Source organism: Canis lupus, chromosome 16 (genome assembly GCF_003254725.2).
Source record: "Canis lupus dingo isolate Sandy chromosome 16, ASM325472v2, whole genome shotgun sequence".
Taxonomy (NCBI): domain Eukaryota; kingdom Metazoa; phylum Chordata; class Mammalia; order Carnivora; family Canidae; genus Canis; species Canis lupus.
In genome coordinates, this window is record NC_064258.1 from 1,133,331 (window position 1) to 1,159,942 (window position 26,612).

A 26,612-nucleotide genomic window follows, 5' to 3' on the forward strand; every position below is an offset into this window, starting at 1 on the left:
TACCCCTCAGGATGGCGTGCACCCCATGATGTGTCTGCCGACCTCTGAGGGAAGATGCGGAGCAAGTGGGGGCTGGAAATTCGCCCCGGGTCTCGGGGTTGTCAGAGGAGGTGCCGCCCCGCCCGCCTTCCCTCCCTCCCTGCTGACGGGGCTGGGGCTAGGGCCCTATAGGGTGTGCCCAGCCTGGGCCATACTCTCACTCTCGTGTTCTGCAGGGTCTGGCCCAGTCCCTCCCCAGGCAGGGAGACACCTGTCCCCTCCCATCTCCTCCCGTCCCCTCCCTTTCCCTCCTGTCCCCTCCCATCCCCAGCAGCTGGGGGGGGGGGGTTGTCCCTGTACCAGTCCTGCTTCTCTTGCCTGCCATGTGGGGGTAGGAGGTGGCTTCCCCGGACATTGGGGGTGTCCCAGTGGGGTGGCCCGGCAAGTCCTTCCTGACACTGCGGTCCAGGGCCTCGCAGCCCCTCCCGAGCCTGGCCCCGACCTTGTCCTGACTGTGGCCCGACCTTGGCCCGTGGAACTTGGCTTTAGGGAACAGCCTGGCTCCACCTGCTGTCCCCCCACCGGCCCCTGCCATCCACCCTTGGTTTCATTCAACCAGGTTCCCTGCCCGGGAGGACACGGCTTGGTCTGAGGACGGCAGGCGGTACGAGTCACCCTCCCGGGGCCCTGGCTGGGAGCAGAGGCCTTCCCCCCACCCCCGCGGCCGGCGGTGGGTGCAGCAGCAGAGCCCGGCCAGGAGTCCCCCGCACCCACACGGGAGGGGCCCACAGTCTCCCGCAGGCAGGCGTGTCTTCCGCACCCTCCCCCCCTCCACCACCCCGTGGTGCTCGGTTAGGACGACCGCAGGGTTTAGTCAAGCAATTTTTTTTCCCTTTATTTTTGTTAAATAAGATTCCAGAAAGTATAGTGCAAACACTCGGTAGAAAAGTCGCAATTAAGAAATGTACATTCACGTTAACATTTCAGTCCGTTCACTGGTTCGTTAATAAAAATAGGACCAATTATTGGGTGACTTGTCTAGGTCGGACAATCTTGGAAAAGACTGGAAGGAACAGTGTGGGGTTGACATAAAAATAGACCCGTATTGATTATACAAATCTATTGAGAGAAGCCACCCGGTGACAGTGAGCTGCCATCATCTGACCCCGTCACCCGGGTCCATGTCTGGAGAGCTGTTCTCGAGCACTGGCGGGGAGCGTGTCCCCCGGCCCACCTGCCCCGCATCCCCGAGGGCTCGGCCACGCCCAGCCCAACACGGACGGTGCAGGGGCCCACCCGGCCTTTCACGGCGATCACCAAACTCCGGGGGGTGGGGGGGTGCTGGGGTTTACCTTCAGCGAGAATGGAAGCTACTCGAGGTGGTGGCGACCGTTACGTCATCTTCCTTGTGCAACACGGCCAGCGGTTGTGCCGTCGTGTGGCCAGCGGGCGGGGGCCCCAGGCTGTGCTGTGTCTCGGGGACGCTCTGCGGCCAGCCGGCAGATGGCCCGAGGCGGGCCTGTCCCTCCCTGCATGTGCATGCTGCGTGTTTACGTTCACGGTGGGCTTCACACACACGGGGTTTCACGGCATGCAATTCTGAGTGCGTGTGGTGTGCAAGCCCGTGGTTTGCACAGGGTGAAGGCAAGACCGCCCCCCGCCCCGGGACTGACACTCGGGAGTGTGGGCTCCTCGGTGTGTGCGAGAAGGGGGGGTGGGCTCCCTCGGGATTCCCGCCACTAGGGACGCTCCCCTGAGACGTGGGCTTCGTGCCCAGGGCCCGGGGGCTGCTGGTGGAGGCAGGAAACAAGTTCTGGCTGCTGGTGGGCCCGTGGCCCGCGCCATGAGGAGCGAGAGCCCACGGACACGGCGCTGCGAGTGGCTGCTCCGCAGACCGTCCGCACAGCACGTGCGGCGGCGAGCCCTGGAGGCCCCCCAGATCTCTCGGGCGGCTGGTCCTGGACGACCCCTCTGTTTAGACCTCAGCTCTCAGCAAACGAGGAGAGCTTCAGAGGTCCGAGCGGAAGAAGCCGAAGGAGCCAGTTTCCTACCAGCCTCCTCAATCCCCATCTTGCCTTCCCCACGTTCTCCGGAAAACCTGCCCTTGGCTGTCCCCCAACCCGCAGGAGGGGACACTGGCCACCCACCCGGGGCCCGGGGCCCGGGGCGTGAGGCACCGGATGGCTGCACCGCCAAGCGAGACAGAGCAGAGACAGCCAGCTGCACCCACAGCCTCCCGGGGCCCACGTGCCTCGGGCCTGGGACTTGGGGGCCACTGGGCTCCAGGTGTGCAGGGAAGCGTGTATGGTCTGGGGGCTCCTGGGGGCCCTCGTCGCCCTAGGTGATGCCAGAAGGCCCAGGCAACTGTCCTCCCTGCTGAAGGAGGCTCTGTGCTTTCTCAGGACAGACTGAGGCTGGAAAGTGGGACATGGTGGGGCTCCTGGGGCTGGCCTCCAGGGTCCTGGGGGGACCCACGGTTGGGGAGGCCGAGCCCGGGGCACACCCAGGGGTGGGCTGGGCGGCAAACCTCTCAGAACCAGCCTGCCAGGGGCCCCCCACTGCGGCGGGCCCCCGGGTGCAGACCATCACAACCAACGCAGGGTCGGCAAAGAGCCGCTGAGCACGGTGGAAACCAAGGCTTGGGACAGACAGGCCTGCCACTGTCCCTGCCCCGGGCATGGGTCCCGGCCCCGGCGCTGCGCTGTGGGGCTCGCTCAAGTCATGGCCTCTCTGGGCCTGAGGCCTCAGGACACCGCAGGGGCCGTGGGTGGTGACGGGTGCGCAGGGTGTGGGCGCTCTGTACATGGGTCTCAGTCACGGGGACCACGCGGGAATTCCAGAGGAGCCGCGTTTTCACTGCACATGCGGATGACCACTGGCCTTTCCTGCAGCTTTTGTGCGAACCTGCAGAACCCAGCGTGAGGCAGGGGCCACGCATAGATCTCATAAAGGACTAAAGGGCTGTTTCTAACCCGCCCCCCGCCAGTGGTGGTGACAGGTGGCTGCCCCCGCGGTCAGCACTGACGGCCAACGCGTGCTTCCGGACAACTGAGAACGTCACCCGAGGGGGCCCCTGTCCGTGGACGTCTGCACGGCAGAGGGACAGTGGACATGGCCTGGGGGCGGGGGCTCCAGCGTGGGCCAGGAGCAGCCGCGGGCAGGCCCAGGCTCCCTCCAGCCCTGCCTCGGGAATCCCCGCGCCCGTGCCCCCGGCCTCCCTGCCCAGCCTCCACAGGCACCAGAGGCCCAGGCAAAACCAAACTAAAAGCCGCTGCACGAAGGGGAGGTGACGCGCAGCGCCCGACACCCGGCGCCTCTGCGACGAACTGCACACGGACTCTGGGGGAAACATCCGGACAAGAGCCTTCGCTCCTCGCCGGGGCCGCTGCTGGGCCCGTGGCCACGTCCTGCCCTGGGCTCTCGGGCCGTCCCGCCGAATGCCCACCCAGGGCACTCTGCTCCCTGCACGCTCCCTCCATCTCGGGACACACAACTGCTTTTCACTTTGGTTACGCTAGACCGTGTGCACGTGTCCGCACATGCACCCTTGCACCCTTGCATATGCACACACACATGCATCCACACGCCAGATGCATACACGTGCACACCCGCCCACGTCCACACAGACAGGTGCACACCCACACGCATCCACATACACGCACACAGGTGCACACACAACACAAGCTCACACACACATGTCCACATAGACCATGTGCACACACATGCACACCCACACGCATCTACATGCACACAGGTGCGCACGCACACCCGCACACGTCCACACAGACCATGCATACACACACATGCATCCATACATGCACACAGGTGCACACGCGACACAAGCGTGCACGCACACCTGCACACGTCCACACATGCGCACACACATGCACACCCACACGCATCCACATACACGCAGAGGTGCACACGCAACACAAGCGCGCACACCCCCCCGCACACATCCACACACGTGCACACCCCCTGCATGCGTGCACACCTGCACACACACAAACGCACGTACACACATGCACATATACACGCGTGTGCGCACACACAGCTGTGAGTAAAGCATGTCTCCAGCAGAGCAGTTAGTTTATCTCTGTGAACAGAGCTGGCGGGGAACAGGTGGATTATAACTTTGAAGGAAATCACGAAACGCAGGTGTACGAGTCGTTACCACGAGGCTGTTAGTGAAGTCCAGTCCCAGAATGTGGCCTCTGCTATCAGGTTGACGTCAATGAACCGGCCGTGGCGGTGACCCACGTGCCCCGGCACCACAAGATCGGCGTCCAGCGTGTGCACACACGGGCTGGCTTACGGAGCTGAGGCGTCCCTGGGAGCACCCTGAGGGCGGGGGGCCTGGGGCTGGGCACGCAGGGAGGAGCTAGGGGCCGCGGCCGGTTTGACGGCGCCCTGCCCCGCGCTGCCGGCCACACCAGGCCGCCCCGCCCACTCGGGCACCCTGGCACCCCTACGTTCTCACAGTCGTGGCTGCGAGGCCCCCACCGTCTTCGGTCACAGGGCCTGCCTGTGGCTCCTCCCCACCCACCATCATCATTCTCACAGAATCAGGGACCCCCCCCCGCCCCCCAGGGGCCTGCCGGTCAGCAGCAGCCCCCCACCTCCTAGGTCCATCCTAGCAGAATCCCCGGCGGGGGCTTATGCACGAGGCTGAGCCACGCTGAGCCTTCCTGACCATCCACCCCTCGCCCTCCGGGACGGGGGGCCTCAGGCTGCCTGATTTCAACCCCCCAGCCTAAGACTCAGGAAGGCAAATGCAAACCCCAAGATACTGTGAAAAGAAAGGTCACATTTCCACGTGCCGGCCAGTCCCCCAGAGGGTGCTGGGCGCAGACTCCCCGCGTGAACCTACAGCTGGGGAGGCGGGGAGGCAGGATGTCCGAGCCTGGGGACGCGGCCGTCCGCTCCAGCTTCCGGCCGGCCACCGTTTGCCCCTCATTGATTTCACCAAACCAAACATTTTGAAATCCACTGCCTCTGAGAAGATTGATTTTTTGATTTTTTTTTTTTTTTTGCTTTGTTAGTTTCGTCATGTTTTTAATTGAAGCCACTATAAAATTGGGTCAGGTCAGTTTCCGGGGTGACCTTCTACAGCGCTGACCGGAGCTAGCAGTGCTTAGAGGGCTGTTTGGTGCACGGCGGGCGTACGCCCCCTTCCCGACCACTGGGCGCCAGCAGGTGCACGTTCAGGAGGCAGCTCCCTCTCAGGCCCTGCCACACCGGGAGGGGCCGGCGGGACCCTGACTCAGGGAACTACAAGGACACACGCTGGAATGCACACGGGTCCGGGACAAATGCACAAGGCCGCTGGGACCCTTCCTCCTCGAGCCGCAGGACAGAGTGGGGGTTTCCTACCACTTCCAGGGTGCTGATGGGACGGGAGCACCGCAAGCCTATCGGGGGAAGCAGCATGTGGTGTCTCCGTCTGGGTCCTGTCCAGGCGCAGAGCCTGCACGCCAGGCAGGTTACCACGGAGGACGGGCGTCCTGGTCCCAAGGCACACCGCACCCCGCGGACACGTGGACATGGGGTTCAGAGGGTCACAGATGTGCACAGAGCTAGGCCTTCCTTGCCTCTCCCCTTCCTCGCCCCAAGGGTGACCCGAAGCACACCCCATGGAGGGAGGTGCCTGCGCGGGGTCTACAGGAGGAGCCGGGGCCCCCCGCAGCATGGCTGACCTCAGGCAAACCCCGTGCACATGGCTTGTGTTGGAATTAACGCATCTGCTTTGGACCAGGCTTGTCTCCACAGTTCAGTTAGTTATTGCTTCTAGTGACAGAAGGTGTCTGGAAGCCCTGGTGGCTCTGGAGTCTGCAAACCCGCAGGCTCCTGGCGCCTGGCCCGTGGGGGCTCACCCTGCAGGACGCAGACCCCAAGCAGCCCGGAAGGCCCCTGGAAGCGTCTGGAAGGTCGGAGCCGCCTCCTACTCTACTGAGGTTGGACATAAGCAGCACACTAGGGTGGCCGAGGGACATGCAGGCCCCCCCCAAAGTGCCGGGGCCTCCGCACGCTGGGATGTGGCCCCCTAGGAACGTCATACATCTGGGTGAAGCGTGCCATTTGCACGGGGGTCGGGCTGTTCTCAGTTTTGGTGGGAGTGAACAGGTGCCACTTGAAACAGTGCACTATTTACAGAGTGTCTTAAATCATTTAGACAGAACCCTACTCGACAGGCTAACGTCTGTCCGCAAACGCTGTACATGATCAAAAATAAATAAGGCAATATCATACAGTCTCATCACAAAGAAAGAGGAAGACGTCGTGCACCCGACCCCGAGGAACACTATAGCAGCTCCCGCGCCCTCGGGGTCGGCAGGGCCTGGACTGCTGATGACACAGGTGGAGGCTGGGGCCTCGCCACCATGGGAGGCTCCGGAGCTCCTGCTTCCATGGACCCCGGGTCCGGGCCCGGCGGGCAGGGCTGGGGGGCCGCTGAGAGTCTCACGGGCGTCCACGTGCTCCCGGTGTCTGCGGCATGTGTCTGCGGAGCCACCAGACCTCCCGTGGCTCGTGGCCAGGTCCCTGCACCTCTCAACAGCAACCTCATGCTCGGGCCGTCCTGACCACCCTGCCTCTGTGTCCACTTCGAGGGGACAGGTGGCCCCAGACGGCGCAGGACCCTGCGCCCAGCTGGAGACCCGTTGCCTCCATTCCACCTATAAAGTCACCCTTGCCACGTGACAGCACGTCCACGGGATGGGGGCCACGGTGCCGTCCACCGCCCCCCTGCGCTGCCCCGGCTGGAGGCTCGGCCACCACTAGCTGGCGGGCGCCGGGTCTCTGGGCCAGGTCCTCAGCCCTGCAGCCCGTGGGCCACATGCTCACAGGACTCCTGAGATGACTCGGTTTCCTCTGGAGGACTCACGCCAGGTCACTAAAGGCTGTGGGGGGCGTTGGCTGGGCCGCGGAGTCCTTCCCAGTGTGGTCACGGCCGTCGCTGGCCCAGCGCAGAGCCGTCTAACCCACCCGCTTCCGTCCTGAGTCCCATACCGCTGGCCTGTCCACGCACCCCCGGCGGCCGGCCGAGCTGGCTGCCCTGCAGAAGCCCCCGCCTGGCAACACGGGCCCCCGGGGAGGATGGCACGCCTCCCGGGCCCACGCGGGAGCAGCCCAGGGCCATCCTGGGGGCTCAACCAGAGCGAGCCCAGCCCTCCCTGGGGGCCACGCTGCCGTCCTCCCTGGGTCGGGGTCTACGGCCTGTCCTCCCCATCCTTCCCCATGCCGGCCACCGCCCTGAGGCCCTAGCAGCACATCCCTGGGTCTGCACCTGTCGCACAGGAGGCCCCCGGAGCTCCCAGAGTCACCTGCGGCGCGCCCCCTGCAGACGCAGCCCCAAACTCACTCTGGAATCTTCTGCCCTGGGGAAGCCCTCTCTCGGGCATGAGGTTCGCTTGCGTCAATCCACGCGGGCGTGCGCTGTTGTGAGAAGAGCAGGGGCCCGAGAGGCCGAGCGGGACAAGGATGGTGGCACTGCCCGCCGTTCCTCCCCCAGCGAGGGGGGCCAGGGTCTGCGGGGCCGATGCCATCGGGGGTCGAGGGCAACGCAGAACGGCGGGCAGAGCAGGATGCTGGTCGTGACACGGAGGCGCGGCTTGGGACCCCAAGAATTCCAGAAGACCTGCCTCTGGCTCTCAGCAAACACGGGTCCCGAAGGAGGCCGGCGCCCCCGTCTGTGCAGCGGGGCTTCTCTGTTCCCACCGAGTCGCTCGTCACAGAGCCAGCCCCCCGCCCCTGGCTGCCGCAGGCCACACGCAGGCCTTGCTCCCGCTCTCCCGGCCACGGCTCCACGGCTCGGCGGAACCGAAGCCAGCAGCTGCAAAGGATGTTCTCAGGGTCTCAACGTCAGACGCCGAGCCAACCCCACGGAAGACAGGACCGAGCCGGCACGGTCCCCTGAAAGCCTCAGCATCCAGGCGGGCAGGGCTCCCCCTCGCCCGTCACTGCCCGGCTGCTTCGGGTCACGCCCGGGCGGCACCCCTTCTGCGGCCCAGCGTGGCCCCTGGCCCTGCTCCGTGGGCCGGGCTGGTCCCTGCTGGAGCGCCTCAGCCCCAGCAGCCGGCGTGGGTTCCGCTAAGCCTCCTTCCCCGCTGCTCTGGGGGGCAGGTGCTGGCCGTGGGGGCATGGGGGAAGCCCCGAGCCCTGCAGAGCCCCCAGCCCAGCTCGGACCGGGAGGCCGGCCATGGGGGCCACTGGGGGCGGGCCCGTGGCCAGTCTGGCCTGGAGGCCGGCTCGCCCGTAAGCGCACATCTTCCGCTCTGCGCCCAAGGACCTGGCCTGGGAGCCGTTCCCATCAGTCCGGCCTTCCAGGAAGTACGTAAGCATCTCGCCCTTGCCTTTCACGCTGACCTTCCCGCGGCACACGAAGCGGTACGTGCCCCTTCGCAGCAGCCGGTGAACCTCCTCCGTCACCTGCAGCAGAGGAAAGCAAGCGAGCGTCCCCCGGGGTCAGCAGGGGGCGACCCCAGGGGCAGGGCCACACAGCAGGTCCCTCCTGCACCCCCCGCGGCCTGTCCCCAACATCAAAGAGCGCCAGGGGACCCCAGGGCTGAGCCAGGGAAAGCAGCGCTCTCTGGGGGCGGGGGCTGGGGCGCCGCGTGCACGGCCAGGCTGGACGGGGCACGGAGAATGTGGCATCAGGCCAAGTGTGGGCCCCGTGGCGCCCCAGAGCCCAGCCAGAGCCCCGGACAGGGAGGAGCAGGACAGGCGAAGCTTTAGCGCTAACATCGGAGCCTCCCACTCGCTCTCACTTCTTGCAGGAAAGAGCCAAATGTCTAGCTTGGGCCCAGCAGAGCAGGGACGCGTAAGCGCAGCAATGATGGGGGTGCTCCTTAACACGGGGAGGGGAGTGCGTGGGGGCGCAGAAGGGGTGGTCTCAGGGCCAGGCGGCAGGCAGACCGGGGGCCCCGACGGAGGGACCGCAGCTTCCCCAACTGACAGGTGTCTGGCGCGCTCCCACCAGATGCTAACACCAGGGCCGAGGCAGGGGCAAGGCGCCCCGTCTGCACAGAGCTCCCCTGACGCGGTCCTCTGCGGACAACGGGGCTTTCGCGGGACAGCGGAGTGCTTTGTCCCTCGGGGTCCAGACACAGACACGCGGGGACACGGCGGCGTGGGGCGTGGGAGGGACTCCGCCCAGCACGCAGGGTGGCCTCCAGGGGGTCACGGGGCTTGTGGGACCCCGTGAGGCAGGCCCCTGGGTCAGTGTGGGCACACGGGGCCATGGTCGCCCAAAGCACCCTGTGGATCTCCCTACGCTCTTCCCTCCACGCAGGGACCTGCGTGGAAGGCCGGTCCCTGCGGTGTGGCAGGAGGACGGGAAGACCCGAAGGGGACATGGGGTGGGCACGTGGCTGGAAGCCCAGCACCTGGGGGGAGGCCAAGGCCGTGAGGGGGCCACACCTCGGGGAACGGCCTCGGGAGCCACAGTGGACAGCCCGGTCCTGAGCAGGGGAGGGGCTCGCTGGAATCCGAAGTTGGAAACTTGTAACTTCCACGTGGGCGTGGTTGGTGGCCGGCTGGAGGGTGAATGGGGCTTCGCCAAGGTCCCCGGACACGGAGGCAGGGCCAGGACTGGACACATGGACCCAGGAGAGCTGGGGGCCCGCACCCGGGGTTCACGCAGGTCTCGGATGACCTTGCCAGGCCTCAGGGCAGAGGAGCCCAGTGCTCACAGAGCGCCCTGCATCGACCATCCCAGCCCTGTGGGTCTCAAGAGCCCAGCCGCGGCCACACTGGGGGGTGGACAGGCCCCTTCTTCTCCCAAGGCCCCCAGGCCTGCTGTGTGCGCCCCTACAGAGCCAGGTTCACGGAGCTGGGAGGTCCTGAGGGCTGCCCACACCTGTGCAGGCTGGGGGGCAGCCCCAGTCCTGGAGCCTGGGGGGCTGGGGGGGTGCTACAGGGTATGAGGGCTGCCCACACCTGTGCACAGAGGAAGGGGCAGCCCCAGTCCTGGAGCCTGGGGGGCTGGGGGGGGTGCTGCAGGGCATGAGGGCTGCCCACACCTGTGCACGGTGGGGAGGGGCAGCCCTGGTCCTGGAGCCTGGGGGGCGGGGGGCCCCCATACAGGGCCAGAGGGCTGCCCAGAGGCTCCCAGCCCAGCAGCGCTGGAAACCCAAGGAAGCCGGTCCGTGTAAGGTGGGCAGGGTCCAGGATGCCGGGCGGCTCCCTGCCGTGACAGGACCCCAGCGCCCGCCGCACCTGGCCTCTGCACAGGGCCCACCCCGCGGCCACGGGCACAGCAAGGAGTACTCAGGCGGACGCCGGCCTAGCCTGCGAGGTGTCCCTGCCGCGCAGCAGGTGGCAGGGAAGGGAGCCCGGGCTGGCCCTGCCCCCGCCTGCAGGCCGGCACCGCGGGCACTGCCAGGAGCTCACCTGGATTCTGCCCTGAACGCCGGTGCTGTCCATCCGACTGGCCACGTTGACCGTGTTTCCCCAGATGTCGTACTGTGGCCTTCGGGCCCCGATCACCCCGGCCACCACAGGGCCCACGTTGATGCCTGGAAGACAGCCGCGGAGTGCCGTCAGCAGCCGCCCCTCCCGGGGTCGTGGATTCCCAGGGTCCCCAAGCACAGAGCCCCTCCCGGAGCGGGGACCCACCACGCTGGGAAGAGGCCTCTGCTCCCACACAGAGCCCCGGGCTCCCGGCACCGTCCTGACCCGCACTCATGGTCCCGTTTCCTGGAACAGTGGCCCCGCGCGGAGCCTGCTCTGGGAGGCCTGTAGGACGGCAGCGTGCGGCCCGCAGGCCCCTTCTAGAAGGGACGGTCGCTCCCAACGGTTTCCCAGGCTGGGAACCCGCAGGCGTTCATCGTGTGCAGCCCAGAACTGTTCAGTCTTTCGGGATGCTCCCACGTGGGGTGCAGAAGCCCCCTTCTGTTTACGAGACCTGCCTTGCAACGGGGCTCCCCGGCCCTGCTGACGCCACGCAGTGTCCCCGTTCTGTACCTGCGCAGACTTTTCTGGGCTAGCCCGGGGATGCTAGTGCTCTCAGTCACTGGCATGGTCAGCGGCCCAGACCCCACAGTGAGGGGGGGCGCTGGGGCTGACCCGGGACGGGACAGGAGCCCGAGGGGCCACTCCCCCCGCGTCTGCTGGGGCACGGACCCCGCAGAGCCTGCCTGCTGGCTGGAAGGGCCTGCGCTCACAGCCGGACGGATCCCGCCGCAGGGGGAGCAGCATCTGTGTCTCCCGACACGTGGAGCTCCAGCCCGAGGACAGGCCGGAGGGCGGCACTCGGGGGATGGGCACCAGGACTCAGCTGCGCTCAGCCCCAGAGCACCCCTCACTCCGGCCGACCCCCACTCTGGCCGACCTCACACTCAGTTCTTAGGTTTTTTTCTGAATTTAGAACCACCACAAGCACCCACTTGGGAGCACCCTCCTCCAGCCACACGTGGACTCCGGTGTTTCTAGGGCACCCCTTTGGGTCCTAAGACCTAGGTGCCAGCTTCCAGAGGCAGCGGTCCCTGCGTTTCCAGGCCTCCCCCGCCCCCCAAGGCCTGAGCCTCCTTCCTGGGACCCAGACGTTGGTGGCGGGGGGGTGGGGGGTGGGCAGGGGGTTTGGTGGGGGCACGTGGAGGCCACCGGCCCGGGTGGGTGGGAGCCCGCAGACACCTACCGACGCGGAGCACGAAGTCGTTGTAAGACTGGTAGTTGATTTCATCCAGGACGTCGAACATCTCAATGGCGAAGTCCACCAGCGTGCTGAGGTGGGAGGAGATGCACTTCTTTGCCTGCACACGAGCGGACGGAGGTTACCACGGGGCGTGTGCGAGGGCAAGTCTGGGGGCCGGGGACACTCGGCAGGTGCCCCGCCGTGCCCCCGGGGCAATCAGGGACCTGACCCCACATGCACGACAGCGCCCACCGCCCACGGGCTGGGTGCCCGCCTGGCATCAGCCCCTGGACGCACTGGACCCCACTGTGGGCAGGGGCGAGGGGTGGGGGCAGCCACGGTGAGCGACACCAGGCGCCACGGCCGGCCTGTCGGGGTCCAGTCTCCCCACACATGGAGCCCGAGGCTCTCACGACTTTGTGCTATTAGCACGGCCTCTCGAGTGTAAAACGACGACGACCGTCCACTTTTCCCTTTAGGCAGGAGCCCCGCAGGCTGCCCTCCCTCACTCAGGCCCCCTCCTGACCCCCTCCTGCATCAGGAGCTTCGGTAACCGTCAAAGCGCCCCCAGTGACCCACGGGGTAAGTCCGCAGGGTACACGAGGCCTCGCTGCGCGTGTGTACATCCCGTGCGTTCCCACAGAGGCAGGATTCCCTGCACCCACAACCGTAGTTTAACACAAAGCAGCTCCACTGCCCGCCCCTGGTGCCCAAGCCCGCGTGTTTGTCCCCCGCCCCTGGCACCCCCGGCCCCTGGGCCTTCCGCTGTGTCTATAACTGTACCTCTTCCAGAATGTCCCATAAATGGAATCCTAGAGTATCAGCCTTTTCAGGTGGGCTTCTCGCCTCAGTGACTCGCACCCCAGGCCGCTCCACAGCTTTTCCGAGCTCCCTCCTGGTTAGCGCCAAGTAACGTTCCCTTTCTGGATGGGCCACAGTGGGTCGATCATCTGCTCACCCAGCGAAGGGCATCCTGGTTGCTGGCGAGCTCCGGCGATCACGCATAGAGCTGCTGTGAACATCCACATCAGGTGCTCACGCGGGCACGGGGGGTCGCCTCCTGGGGTAAATGCCAAGGCGCGTGGCCGCAGGATCGCACGGTAAGAGGATGTTTAGCTCCGGGAGAAACGGCCAGCCTGTCCTCTGGGTGCCCCCTCGGCATCCCCACAGCAGTGAGTGCTCCGGCCCCTCCACGTCCTCGCCAGCCCGGAGCGTCCTCGCCAGCCTGGGGCGTCCTCGGGGCTCTGGGTCTGGGCCCTTCCGGTCCTTCATCTGCATTTCCCCGATGACACGTGATACAAAGCATCTCTGTATGCTTCACTCGTCCCATGCACCTTCTTCAGCTCTTTTGCACACTTTTTAACCGGGTGGTTTGTTTTCTTACTTGTTGCATTTTAAGATTCTCTGTACATTTCATTCTTACTTTTTTTAAGTCGGCTCCACACCCAACGTGGAGCCCAATGCAGGGCTTGAACTCACCACCCTCAGATCAAACCCTGAGCTGAGATTAAGAGTCAGACACTTCGCCAGCTGAGCCACCCAGACACCCCAGGAGTTCTTTCTGTATTTTAGGTCCAAGTCCTTTACAGAATTTTAAATTCTTAATTACATCCAACATAACCATGTTTTCTTCCATGGATCATGCCTTTGGGGTTGTATCTAAAAACTCATCAAGGTCACCTACATTTCCTCGTAGGTTATCTTCTAGATGTATGATACATCTGCTTTGACGTGGAGGTCTGTGACCCATTTTGAGTTGATTTCACACATCTTGCATTAACATCTATCTAAACATGGAGAGACGTGCAGCTGTCCCAGCACTGTTCCCTGAAGGCTGCTGTTGCTCCACTCGCTCTTCCGCCAGAGATCCGTTGCCTCTACTGGTGGAGGGTCCCCGTCTGGGCTCTCTACTCGGTTCCACCGATCCAGTCGTCTCTTCTTCCCCGACACCACACCGTTGATCACGGCACCTTTCCATTCGACCCTGAGGTCGGCGGGATCGGTCCTCCGACTCCCTTCTCTTTCTGCTGTACTACGTTACCCTACTCCGGGTCTTCCATCTCCGTGTGATGTCAGACTACAGGGTTTTTGTAGATGTTCTTTATCCAGTTGACAAGGTTTCCGTTTGCAGAGTTTGCTCACTTGAATTCAAAAAATTATCATTTTTTTTTAATCAAGTATGAGCATTGGATTGGTCAATGGTTGTTCTGCATCAACTGACATGATCACACGATCTCTCTTCTCTAACCTGTTGATCTAGTAGATTTCAGTAACTTTTTTAAATGTTATACCAGCCTTGGCGTCTTGAATGAATCCACCTTGTGTGTGGTCTATTGTTCTTTTCATACAATGTTGGATTCAACCGGCTAATGATTGCTGAGGACTTACACGTCTCTACTCGTGAGAAATACTGGCCTGTGATCCTCCTTCCTTGTCATTCCTTTATCTGGTTTTCATGTTACCGTAATACTGGACTCACAGAATGAGTTAGAAACTTCTGCTTTCCGGAAGAGATTTTGGAGAACCGCTATAGTTTCTTCCCTAAATGTTCAGTGAAACATTCCTGTTCTTCCTCCAAACATGCTGTTTTGGAAGGTTACTAGTTATTGATGCAATTTCTTGAATAGATATGGGCCTGTTAAGATTTTTTACTTCCCCCTTGTCAGAGTTTTGGTAGGTTGTGATTTTCGGGGCATTGGTCCATTTGATCTAAATCATCACACTTGTGGGCACAGAATTATTCCTTTTTTTTTTAACAGAATTATTCCTAACATACCTTTTCATCCTTTTATTGCGCATTGGTTCAGTACAACTGGCCCAACTTTCATTTCTAATATTAGTAACTTGTTTTTTTTCTCATTTAGCATAGCTAGAAATTATCAACTTATGGGTTTTTCTTTTTTTTTTTTTTTTTAACTTATGGGTTTTTCAAACAGCCAGCTTTTAGTTTCATTGATTTCCTTTTTTAAAAAAGATTGTATGTATGTATGTATTTATTTATTTAGAGCATGAGTGGGAGGAGGGGCAGGGGCAGAGGCAGAGGGAGGATTTCAAGCAGACTCCTCACTGAGCACAGAGCCTGATGCAGGGCTCGATCTCACTACCCTGAGATCATGCTCCGAGCTGAAATCAGGACTCAGACTCTTCACTGACTGAGCCACGCAGGCGCCCCATCATTGCTTTTCTTTAATACTTGCTTTCAATTTCATTAATTTGTGCTTCCCCTCTCCCATGCTTATCAGAGGCTTATACTGTTCTTTCTGTAGTTTCCTAAAGTGGAAGCTTACATGGTTGATTTTGGATCGTTCCTCTTTTCTAATATATGACTTCAACAACATAAATTTCCCCCTAAGAGCTGCTTTTGCTGCATCCCACAGACCTTGATAAACTGCATGTTCATTTAGTTCAAAACATTTTCAAAACTTCTAATATTTCTTCTTTGATTCACGTCATTTAGACAAGTGTTGCCTGATTTCCAAATATTCTGGGATTTACCAATTCTTTCCCTATCAACAGATGTCTAGTTAAATTCCATTCTGTTCTGAGAACATACTTTACAAGATTTCAACTGTTTTAAAGTTGTTGAGGTATGTCTCGGAGCCCAGAATATGCTCTATCTTGGTAAAAGCTCCACATGAGCTTGAGAAGAATGTGGGTTCTGCTGTTGTTGGATGAAGCTGTCTGCAGATGCCAATTCTATCTAGGTGCTTAATGATGCTGTTCACACTCCAACCACCTTTGCAGATGCACAGCCCACGGGATCTGCCAATTACTAAGAAGGGTGCTGCAGTCTCCAACTATAAGAGTGGGTTCATCTGGTCCCACTCATGGTTCCATCTGTGTTTTACTTTGTGTATTTTGACACACTGTTGTTAGGTGCATGCATGTTGAAGACTGTTACATCCACCTGGAGAACTGACTCCTTTATCATTCTGTAGTCTCCCTCCCTTTATGTGTCTGATAATTTTCCTTGACCTGAAGTTTGCTGCATCTGAAATTAAAATTGCTACTTGAATTTTGTTTTATTAGCGCTAGAACGGGATCTCCTTCTACATCCTCCATTTTTAAGGTATCTGTGTCTTTACATTTAAAAGGTATTTCTTGTGGCAGATACAGTTGGGTCTTGTGGTTTTGCCCACTCTGTCTCTTTTAATTGGCATATTTACATTTGCATCTAAAGTAATCATTGATATAGTCGGATTAGTACCTCTTGTATTTGTGACCGTTTTCCATTCATTGCATTTCTTTTTACATCTTCCTTTCTTTCCCCGCCTCTTTTTTAAGGGGCAACCTGAGGACTTTATTCACAGTTCTGCACTGGGGGAGGGGAACACTCCGTGGTGCTGAGCTGGCAGGACTGGGGTGCAGCTGGTGGGGAGGGGGCAGGGCTGGTGAGGAGGGGATCAGTGGGGCGGGCAGGGCAGGGCCAGAGGAGGCCCCCGGGACAGGCCTCGTGCTGACTTTCCCTGGGAGACTGTCTGGAGAAAGCTGGCCCCTGAATGGACAGCCCACAGGCCACTGCCCTGACCCAGTGCTGTGCTGACTGGGGCTCAGAGCAGGGAATCTGCCCAGAATCTCAAAGAAGCTTGGGACAGAGCTGAGACCCAGTTCCTGAGCAGCAAAGCCCTGGATAGCACTCACCTTGGTCCCGGTTGTGGGTGCCAGCCCCACCGCAGCCATGTAGGTGCTCCCGATGGTCTTGATCTTCTCCAGGTCCTTGTAAAAGTCTTTGTCCATGAGCTTTGTTTAAAACACAAAAGTGTTAAATGTGATGTAACATCTGAGAGAAGCCACTGCAGGAGCAACCCCAGCACAGAAGAGTCTGTTCTGGGAAGCAGAGGGTCTCTTCTGTTGTGGGCACCAGACAAGGTCGAGGCTGATGTGAGGGGCACCAGCAAGGGCGTGGAAAAGAGGTAGGGGACGGAGGCCAGCACCCACCACCAGAACTCAGTGCCTGCAGGCCCTTCTCCATGGCGAGGATCAGTTTGGACCCCCAAGGGGACCGAATGCATGTGCTTCCTCCCAGCAATGTGTGCGGGGAATGCGCCACATTCCAGGGCACCATTCAGGAGTGGTCCTCAGGGGACGGCCGGCACCCTCACCTCGTCAAAGTCAGCGATGATCTCATTCAGGAGGCGCAGACACTCCACGCCCATGTTGTTGCCATCCAGCTCGATGTAGAAGTCGTCAAAGTTGGGGATGGAGGCGAACATGACGCCCACCTGCGAGTAGGACTGGTAGTACAGGTCCTGGAGGCAAAGGTCAGGTCAGCGGCGTGCCAGGCAGCGCGGCAGGTGCGTGAGGGGGCGGCAGGGAAGGACCGGGGCCTGCCGAGCTACCCCGGCCAGCGGGAGGAACAGGATGCCCTGGAAGCTATGTACGGTCAGAGACGGCCAGCCTGAGCCTTGGGCTCTGCACCTTTAGGATCTAAACTGCTGACTGAGCCTCTTTATTTTGGAGTCAGCATTAGTGGGTCCCGCTCTGTGGGTGGTTGCAGAGCTTCACTCAGCAGGCCGCCCGGCTGGCCCGAGCACGGGTCCCCGGAAGCCCATTCTCCCCCATGTGGGGTGACAGGCGCTCTGCTCTCTCCCGGGACAAGGACTTCCTTGCCCTGGAGCCTCCTGAGGTCTGGCCCCTGCCTGCTGCCCGTGGAGCCCACTCAGCCTCGGTGTGGCCCGGGCTCAGCAACAGCCATGCTTTGCGATCTTAAGCAGAGAAGTGGGGGGCACGTCCCTCTGGGTGGGAGCTCCAGCCACAGGCCTGTGACCCCCCTCCGCCCTGGGGGCAGCTGCTCAGTGGGGCGGGAGCCAGGAGCAGGTGCTCACCATGTTCCGGGGGTTGGACATGAGGAAGTGCTGAGCTACGTGGGCCGGCAGGAGGTTGAAGAGAATCCTCTTGTTGTCCAGCTTCACCCTCTCCATGTCATCCCTCTCTTCCTCTGCCTGGGGGACAGACCCTCCGTCACCCACCGGCTTCTTCCCCTTGCTCGTTACTCCCAATGGCCGCCTCTCCCAGACCAGGCTGAGCACGTCCCCAGCCCCTTCCAGCCTGGCCTTGCGTGGGCATCACCTGGTAGCAGAACCAGCAGTCCAGCCAGGCTCCCACCTTGAGCTTTGATGGGGCTCCTCAGCCCCTCCCTCCCGGGTGGCATCTGACGCCCTGGACTGCCTTCCCCGGGCCTGCTGAGTCAGCTCAACCAGACCTCTGGCCCCTGACGTCTGCCCTTCGTATTTCTCTCTGCTGGCCCTGACCTGCTCCTCGGCGATGAACCCCACCTGCCTATGCTGCACCTGTCCCCTGGCTCTAAATGACATCTGCCTCACCACTGTTAGCGAGGGCCATGAATTACCTTTCCTACAGCACCCAGGTCTTTCCAATCATCCAAACTAAACTCCAAGGGTGCTGATCCCTGGTCTACAAGCCGCCTCTTCACCCCCCAGAGCTCCTCTTCTCCAGGCAGAGCGGCTACATCGTCACAGGGATCCAGAGGAGCCACAGATTTCTGGGTAAGTCCCCACCCTGATCAGCTGTAACCTCCACAGGACAGATAATGGGGGGCTCCACTCCATTTCTAAAGTACACTCCCCACCACCTTCTGGGACCCAGACACCTGTAGCAGCTCTGAGGCACGAGCCTGCTCCCAGGTCATGCTGCCCCCCAGGCAGCCCCTGATGTGCCCTAGAACATTCATGGGCACTGCCACTTGTGTCAGTCACTCAGGATGCCCACAGCCAGGCAGGCAGCCCCATTTCCTCTAGAATCTCCCCACTTCCAGCAGGATTCACATCCTGGGCACTGAGACAGGGAGACCTGTGGGGACCTGGGGTTGGGAACAGATGCAGCACCAATGGAGCTCGGCTGGGTATAGGCTCATGGGAGCAGGGGGCGAAGGCCAAGGGGGTCCCGTGGCTATGCTGCTGGGGAGGTGAAGGTCCTCTGAGCCTCAGGGCCTTGCACAGAGTAATGAAACCAGCATCCACAGCTCCGCCCATGAGCTGAAGCAACCAGAGGGCCATTGGTCATTCACTCTAGCTCCCAAACCTGGCCCCCAGCCTGACCTGAGAGAGGCCATTTGAGGAACATTTCAAGGGCTGCATCAGCCCTGTGGACACTGGCCTTTAGGGGTGCTAACAGTGGCAGAGCGATGCCTCATCGGGAGCCTGCAGCCTGGTGATCAAAGCTGGGGCTTGGAGGCCCCACTCCGCACTTCCTGTCTTGCATCATGGCCAGGTGACATGCCCCATCTTCCTCATCATAAAGTGGATGGAAGGTCCTCAGTTTTAGGGCCCTGCTCTTACTTATCAAGGCTTTGGAGCATGTTTACTACCTGCTAAGCCTGGAACCATCCGCTCCTATTAATTCAGTACAACATCTACCAGTTATAGTGAGAAGCAGTGACTCCCAGAGGCAGAGCTGCAGAAGCTTGGCCTGAGGAGGAAGATGCATGGACCATAGGGGAGGGCGCAGCCAGGATGAGGGGCCCGGTCAGCAGCCCTAGGCCTCCTCTGGGGGCTGTGCTGGGAAACCACCATGGGTGGTCCACGGGTCCATTAGTTATCAAGGAGCCTGGCGATGGGATGGGCTTCATCCTCCTCCTCACAGCATGCAGTCAGGCAGCAGGGGGCACAGGAGAAGGAGCCCAGAAGCTACAAGACCCGGTGGAGATGGGCTAAGCTGTCCTCTGTGGAAGGGAGGCTGCGGCCATGGGAAAAATGGAGGCATCAGAAGGAAGCCAGGAACCCCTCCTAGGAGCATGCAATTCATTACCTGTCAACGGGTGTGCAATGACTGACACAAAAGAAAGTTTTTTACAGGATAAGATAAAGACGAAGTAAATATTTTTAAGATGGCAGTTTTATTTGCTAATGGCACTAACCATTTTGCTCTCCCCAAAATATTGTCAGTGTTGAAGAAAGCAACGTAAGTGAATGCACTTCAACTGCGTAAAATAAAAGAATCTTGGTTTATCATTTTGTGATCAAAAACTTTAGTTCAAAATTCATTTTCTTTCCACTGACTTAGAATTCACTGACATCCATAGCAAATCAGGGAGGAAAAACCGTTGTCTGTTTTTCAATCCATCCACAGATGCAAAGGTCTATGTTACATGATGGATAAATGTCCATCTTCTTACAAGTTAAGCAGAAGACGGACGCCTGGGTGGCTCAGTGGTTGAGCATCTGTCTTTGGCTCAGGGCATGATCCTGGAGTCCTGGGATGGAGTCTCACATCGGGCTCCCTGCAGGGGGCCTGCTTCTCTCTCTGCCTGTCTCTCATGAATAAATAAATAAATAAAATCTTAAAAAAAAAAAAACAAGTTAAGTAGAAAAAGTTGTATTGTGATATATTTAACAAATAAGAGGAACACCCAGTGAAATTCTCGTTTTTGTAAGATTTTCCTAACCAGCCAGGAAACTCTAAGTGTTGGTGAGAAGGAGCTGGTGTAGCTGACACACACTATTCCTGCCAGCACATGAGAGATAAAACCAACACCCATTCTCAAGCTGTTCCCTCTGCAGCAGAGCTTCTTTCAAAAGACATTTCCCTTCTCATACATCAAAATCCAACCCTGAAAAAAAAAAAAAAATCCGACCCTGGACATTAAGGGAAAGAATGTGGGAGCTGACATCTCAGAAAGTACTTCCCAGGGTGCACTTACAGTTACGTGGCACCCGAAGAGGGGCTCGCAGGCTGGGGCCACTGTCTCTCCATCAATAGAACAGAACAAAACAGCATAACCTGATGGATCCCAGGTCTGCTGGCATAGTGACCAGTGGGCTAGATGTGCTGTGACTATCACCATGACTCCCATAAAATGCTGCAAAGATTTCTAATTTAACCAACCAGACCAGCACACCCCTCCTAGTGCCTGGAATGAAGGACATGCTCACTCAAAATGAACAGCCCATCATGCTCTTTCTGGGAAGTGACATCCCTGCATCCTCCTGGAAGTGACATCTGGCTGGAGGCAGATGGTCACTGCCAGCTTATTCCTCAAATAGTAGGAGAGTGCATTTCTTAATTTCCAGAACACTCACTATGAACAGAGCTGCTGATGCTGCACTAGCATCCTCCGGAGAAAAGAACCAACAGAATATATGCAGACACAGGAAGAGATTACCAGGACTTGGCTCACAAGATCATGGAGCTGAGCAGTTCCACCTTCTGCTGTCTGCAAGCCGGATGGCTAGGAAAACAAGTGGTGGTTCCTGTCCAAGCCCAAAGGCCTGAGGACCAGGAGAAACAAGGGCAGAAGACCAATGTCCCAGCTCAACCGTGCAGGAGGAGGTGCTGGAATCCAGCTCTGCCTTTTTGTTCTATTAAGGCCTCAACTTGAACTTATCTAGGTCCCAAAAAAGGGATCAAAATGATATTTATGGCATAAAAAAATACTTAGCACCCAGAAACTAAAATTCACAATCCATAACATCTAACTAAAAATTAGCAGACAGGGATCCCTGGGTGGCGCAGCGGTTTGGCGCCTGCCTTTGGCCCAGGGCGCGATCCTGGGGACCCGGGATCGAATCCCACATCGGGCTCCCGGTGCATGGAGCCTGCTTCTCCCTCTGCCTGTGTCTCTGCCTCTCTCTCTTTCTCTCTTTGTGACTATCATAAATAAAAAAAAAAATAAAAATAAAAATAAAAATTAGCAGACAGGGAAGCAGAAAACTATAGCTCATAACTAAGAGTTGACAACTATCAGTTGACATCGACCTATAGGCGTACAGTCGGTGGTCTGAGTTAAACAATTTGTTCAAAAAACTGGAGGAAAGGTGCCTGGGTGGCTCAGTGGTTGGCTTTCTCCCTTTGGCTCAGGTTGTGATCCCAGGGTCCTGGGATCAAGTCCCCCATCAGATTCCCTACAGGGAGCCTACCTCTCCCTCTGCCTGTCTCTCTTGTGAATAAATAAAACCTTAAAAAAAAAAAAAAAGCTGGAGGAAACATGGTAAGTAGATACAGAGGAGATGTGAAAGAGACCCAAATCTACATTCTAAAAATGAAAACTACAAAATCTGAGATGGGAAATGCACAGACGGGATTAGCAAAAGTAATATTAGGTGCTGCGGCAGAAATGAGGATAAACGTGAAAAACACCAAATGTGGAAGGCACTGAGAAGAGGGAGAAACAGAGTGTGCCCAAAGCATGAGAGAGGTGTGGGACACCGTCCAGATACCTAATGCACACACAGGCAAGGCCCTTGAAGGACAGAGACAGAAAAACATCAGAAGAAATAAGGGATGAAATTTTTCCAAATTTACTAAAATCTATAAACGCACAGATCCAAGATGCTCCAAACCTCAAGCAAAAAATGACATCAGGGTACATCACAATCAAGCCACTTAAAACCAGGAATAAAGAGAAAATCTTCAAAAGCCACCAGATACAAGGACACATTTACTCACAGAAAGATGGTGGTTGATGAATCGCTGGAAGCAATGCCAGACAAGAGACAAGAGATTATCTTTAAAATGTGAAAGGGAAAAGGATCGTCAACCTACAGACCTATAGCACACTTATCTTTCAATCATGAAGGCAAAATAAAGATGTTTCCAGACACATGAGAGTTGGAAGAATGAATTGCCAACAGACCTGCAAGAAATGTTAAAAGTGATCCTTCAGGAAGAAGGCGGGTACCAGATGGAAACCTAGATCTTCACCAAAGAATGACAAGCACCAGAATTCACAACTCTGTAGATACATAAAAATACCACTTCTTCGCATAAAATATCCTTAAAATACAATTAAATAAATTTATGGTGGAAAATATATTTTGGAGTTTATTGTATATTTCCAAATAAGATCTATGATGTCTGTACCAAAAACTTAGGATGGGAGAAAGATGTATGCTGTTGTAGGTAGAATAACATCAACTAAAGAGAGACAATAATAAGTATTCACTGAAATAATACCACAGGGGGTGGGGGGCGCTAAGATGGTGGAATAGGAGGAGGGCCCCATTCTTGCCTCGTCCCTCAAACACAGCTAGATACGTATCAACTCATTCTGAACACCCAAGAAGTCAATCTAGGACTGACAACAAACTGCACAAGAGGGAGAGAAAAGGCCACATCATGGATGGTAGAAGGTGGGGAGATGTGGTTTGGGGAGAAACAGATTATGGGCACTGCAGTGGGGAAAGAACCCTGGTCACAGAGTCAGGCAACAGACAGACGGGGGTGGGAGGGTGGGCACACAGGCCTATGCACAGGAACAACTCCCCAAAGCCAATGATGGGGAAAACAAGAGAGGCTGATTTTCACAAGATTTTACAACTGGCGGGATTCAAAGACTGGAGTTCTAGAGGTCCACAGTGTGGCCAGTATGGAGCCCGGTGGGCACTGCAGTGAGCACCCCTATGGAGAAGGAAGGTGCAGAGCCCGGGAGTGGAGGGCACAATTGGAGAATCCCCTAGGACACACTGGGAAAGACAGTTCCCCCTTCTTGGAGCACATCTGGGAGAAGTGTCACGGCTTCTCCCGGGACAAAAGACTTGCATGCATCAGTTCTCTCCCCAACCCGTCAGCATAAACTAACTTCAGTAAGCAGCACAGCACCAGCACTGGCAGCCTAAACCAAGCCCTGCCCCCTGTGGTGCAGGCGCTGCTTTTCCTGGGCGAGTGAGCCTGAGAAGCAGAACAGTGGGTCCCTCCCCAAGAAAACCAGCACAAACCCCCTGCACACACCACATCTAAAGACCACAGAATGCCGCAAAGCTTCAGCTCTAGTGCAAACAGGATCTAGCCTCTTTTAACAAGCAGACCAGAGCACACCTAGTTAAAACTTGCCACATGCTGGACAAGGTCCAAACACTGCCCACTGCAGGCAAGGAGACACTCTGCAGACAACTGGCATGAAGGATGCAGCCGCCAGAACACCGCAGCACAGTGCACACAGCACACACCAGGACACTTCCTGAATCCCAGGCCCTGGACATTATATGACCTCTTCTTCATAAAGCCACTACTCTCAGGAGCAGGAAACATACCAGGCTTTCCTAACACATAAAAGACAGAGACTGAGACAAAATGCCAAAACAGAGGAATTCATTCCAAATGAAACAAGGAAAGGTCATAGCCAGGGATCAAAGCAGATGTAAGTACTGATCCAGAATTTAAAGCAACAATCATAAGGATATTAGCTAGGCCTGAGAAAAGCATAGAGGACACCAGAGAGTCTCTTACTGCAGAGATCAAAGACCTAAAACCTAGCCATGCCAAAATAAAAAAATTATAGCTGAAAACTTCCCTAATTTAGGGAAGGAAACAGACATGCAAATCCAGGAGAAACAGAGAACTTCCATCAAAATCAGCAAAAGCAGGCCAACACCAAGACACACTGTAGTTAAATATGGAAAACACAGAGACAAAGAAAAAATCTTAAGAGCAGCAAGAGAAAAGAAGTCCCTAATCTACAAGGGAAGACAAATCGGATTAGCAGCAGATCTATCCACAGAAACTTAGCAGACCAGAAGAGAGCAGCATGATATACTCGATGTGCTGAAAGGGAAAAATCTACAGCCAAGAGGATACTCTATCCAGCAAAGCTGTCATTAAGAATAGGAGAGCCAAAAAAAAAAAAAAAAAGAAAGAAAGAAAGAAAAAAAGAATAGAAAAAAAAATAGGAGAGACAGAGTTTCCCAGACAAACAGAAACTAAAGTAGTTTGTGACCACTAAACCTGCTGGGCAAGAAATATTAAAGGGGACTCTCAGTGGGAAAGACCAAAAGTGACAAAGACTAGAAAGGTACAGAGTAAAGTCTCTGTAAACAAGACTTTACAGGTAATATACTGGCACTAAACTTATATCTATCAATAATTATTCTGAATGCAAGTGGACTAAATGTTCCAACCAAAATACATAGGGTATCAGAATGGATTTTAAAAAGACCCATTGATATGTTGCCTATAAGAGCCTCATTTTGGACCTAAAGACACCTGCAGATTGAAAGCAAGGGGATGGAGAACCATCGGACATCAAAAGAAAGCTGGTGTAGCCATCCTTACATCAGACAAACTAGATTTTTTTTTTTTTAAGATTTTATTTATTTATTCATGAGAGACACACAGACAGAGAGAGAGAGAGAGAGAGAATGAGAGAAGCAGAGACACAGGCAGAGAGAGAAGCAGGCCCCACGCAGGGAGCCTGATGTGGGACTTGACCCCGGGTCTCCAGGATCACGCCCTGGACCGAAGGCAGGCGCTAAACCGTTGAGCCACCCAGGCTGCCCAGACAAACTAGATTTTAAACCAAAGACTGTAAATGGAGATGAAGAAGGACACTATATCATAATAAAGAGGTCTATCCATCAAGAAGATCTACAATTGTAAGTAGTCATGCTCTCAACTTGGAGGCACTTAGATATATAAATCAATTAATAACAAACATGGAGGAACTCATTGATAATAATACAAAAATAGTAGGGGCCTTCAACACCCCATTCACAGCAATGGACAGATTATCTCAGCAGAAAATCAACAAGGAAACAATGGCTTTGATTGACACACTGGATCAGATGGACTTCACAAATTCATTCAGAACATTCCATCCTACAGCAGCAGAATACACATTCTTTTCAAGTGCCCATGGAACATTCTCCGGAATAGATCACGTCACAAATCAGGCCTCAATGAGTACAAAAAGATTGAGATCATACCATGAATATTTTCTGACCACAACATTATGAAACTTGAAGTCAACCATAAGAAAAATTTGGAAAGAACACAAATATATGGAGGTTGAAGAACATCCTACTAAAGAACGAACAGGTTAACCAGGAAATAAAAGATAAAATAAAAAATACATGGAAACAAATGAAATGAAAACACAACAGTCCAAACCTTTGGGATGCAGCAAAGGCAGTCGTAAGACGGAAGTATGTGGCAATGCAGGCCTTCCTCAAGAAGCAAGAAATTTTTCAAATACACAATCTAACTTTACACATAAAGGAACTAGAAAAGGAACAGCAAATAAAAACCTAATGCCACAAAACAAAACAAAACAAAACCTAATGCCTCCAGAAGAGGGGAAATAATAAAGATTAGAACAGAAATAAATGATTCAGAAACAAACAAAACCAGTAGAACAGATCAATGAAACCAGAAGCTGATTCTTTGAAATAACTAATAAAAGTGATAAACCCCATGGCAGACTTATCAAAAAGAAAAAAGGGCTCAAAGAAATAAAATCACAAATCAGGGAGGAGAAATAACCACCAACATCACAGAAAAGCAATTAAAAGAGAATATTATGAAAATTATATGCCAATAAATTGGGCAATCTGGAAGAAATGGATAAATTCCTACAAACATATAAACTATCAAAAGTGAAACAGGAAGAAATAGAAAACTTGAACAGACCCATAACCAGCAAAGGATTGAATCAGTCATCAAATATCTTCCAAAAAACATTAGGGCCAAATGGCTTCTCAGGGGGATCCCTGGGTGGCACAGCGGTTTGGCGCCTGCCTTTGGCCCAGGGAGCAACCCTGGAGACCCGGGATCGAATCCCACGTCGGGCTCCCGGTGCATGGAGCCTGCTTCTCCCTCTGCCTGTGTCTCTGCCTCTCTCTCTCTCTCTCTCTCTCTGTGGCTATCATAAGTAAATTAAAAAAAATTAAAAAAAAAAAAACAAATGGCTTCTCAGGGGAATTATACCAGACATTTAAAGAAGAGTTAATACCTATTCTCAAGTTGTTCCAAAAAACAGAAATGGAAGGAAAATCTCCAAACTCCTTCCACAAGGTTCACATTACCTTGATCCCAAAACCAAGGACTCTAGTAAAAAAGAGATCTATGGGCCAAAATCCCTGATGAACATGGATGTAAAAACAAGATACTGGCAAATCCAATCAATAGTATATTAAAAGAATCATTCACCACAATTCAGCGGGATTTATTCCTGGCTTGCAATTGCAAGAGTGGCTCAATATTTGCAAATCAATCAGTGTGATACAGCCCATTAATAAGGAAAGGATAAGAGCCATATGATCCTCTCAATAGA

At 56.1% G+C, this 26,612-nt stretch overlaps 1 protein-coding gene across 2 annotated transcripts in view; it reads right to left on the reverse strand.

Annotated features, from left to right (window-relative positions):
• Positions 1 to 848: 848 nt before the first annotated feature.
• The window catches only part of ADCY1 (adenylate cyclase 1), a 102,327-nt gene continuing 76,563 nt past the window's right edge, over positions 849 to 26,612 (reverse strand). For both annotated transcript variants that reach the window (XM_049094884.1, XM_025433830.3), the window contains 6 exons: positions 17,437 to 17,553; positions 16,714 to 16,860; positions 16,253 to 16,351; positions 11,615 to 11,729; positions 10,369 to 10,493; positions 849 to 8,406 (listed from right to left, as the gene is read on the reverse strand). In XM_049094884.1, coding sequence (XP_048950841.1) covers positions 8,068 to 8,406; positions 10,369 to 10,493; positions 11,615 to 11,729; positions 16,253 to 16,351; positions 16,714 to 16,860; positions 17,437 to 17,553 — 942 coding nt within the window. In that variant the 3' untranslated portion in view covers positions 849 to 8,067. The remainder of the gene's footprint in view (positions 8,407 to 10,368; positions 10,494 to 11,614; positions 11,730 to 16,252; positions 16,352 to 16,713; positions 16,861 to 17,436; positions 17,554 to 26,612) is intronic.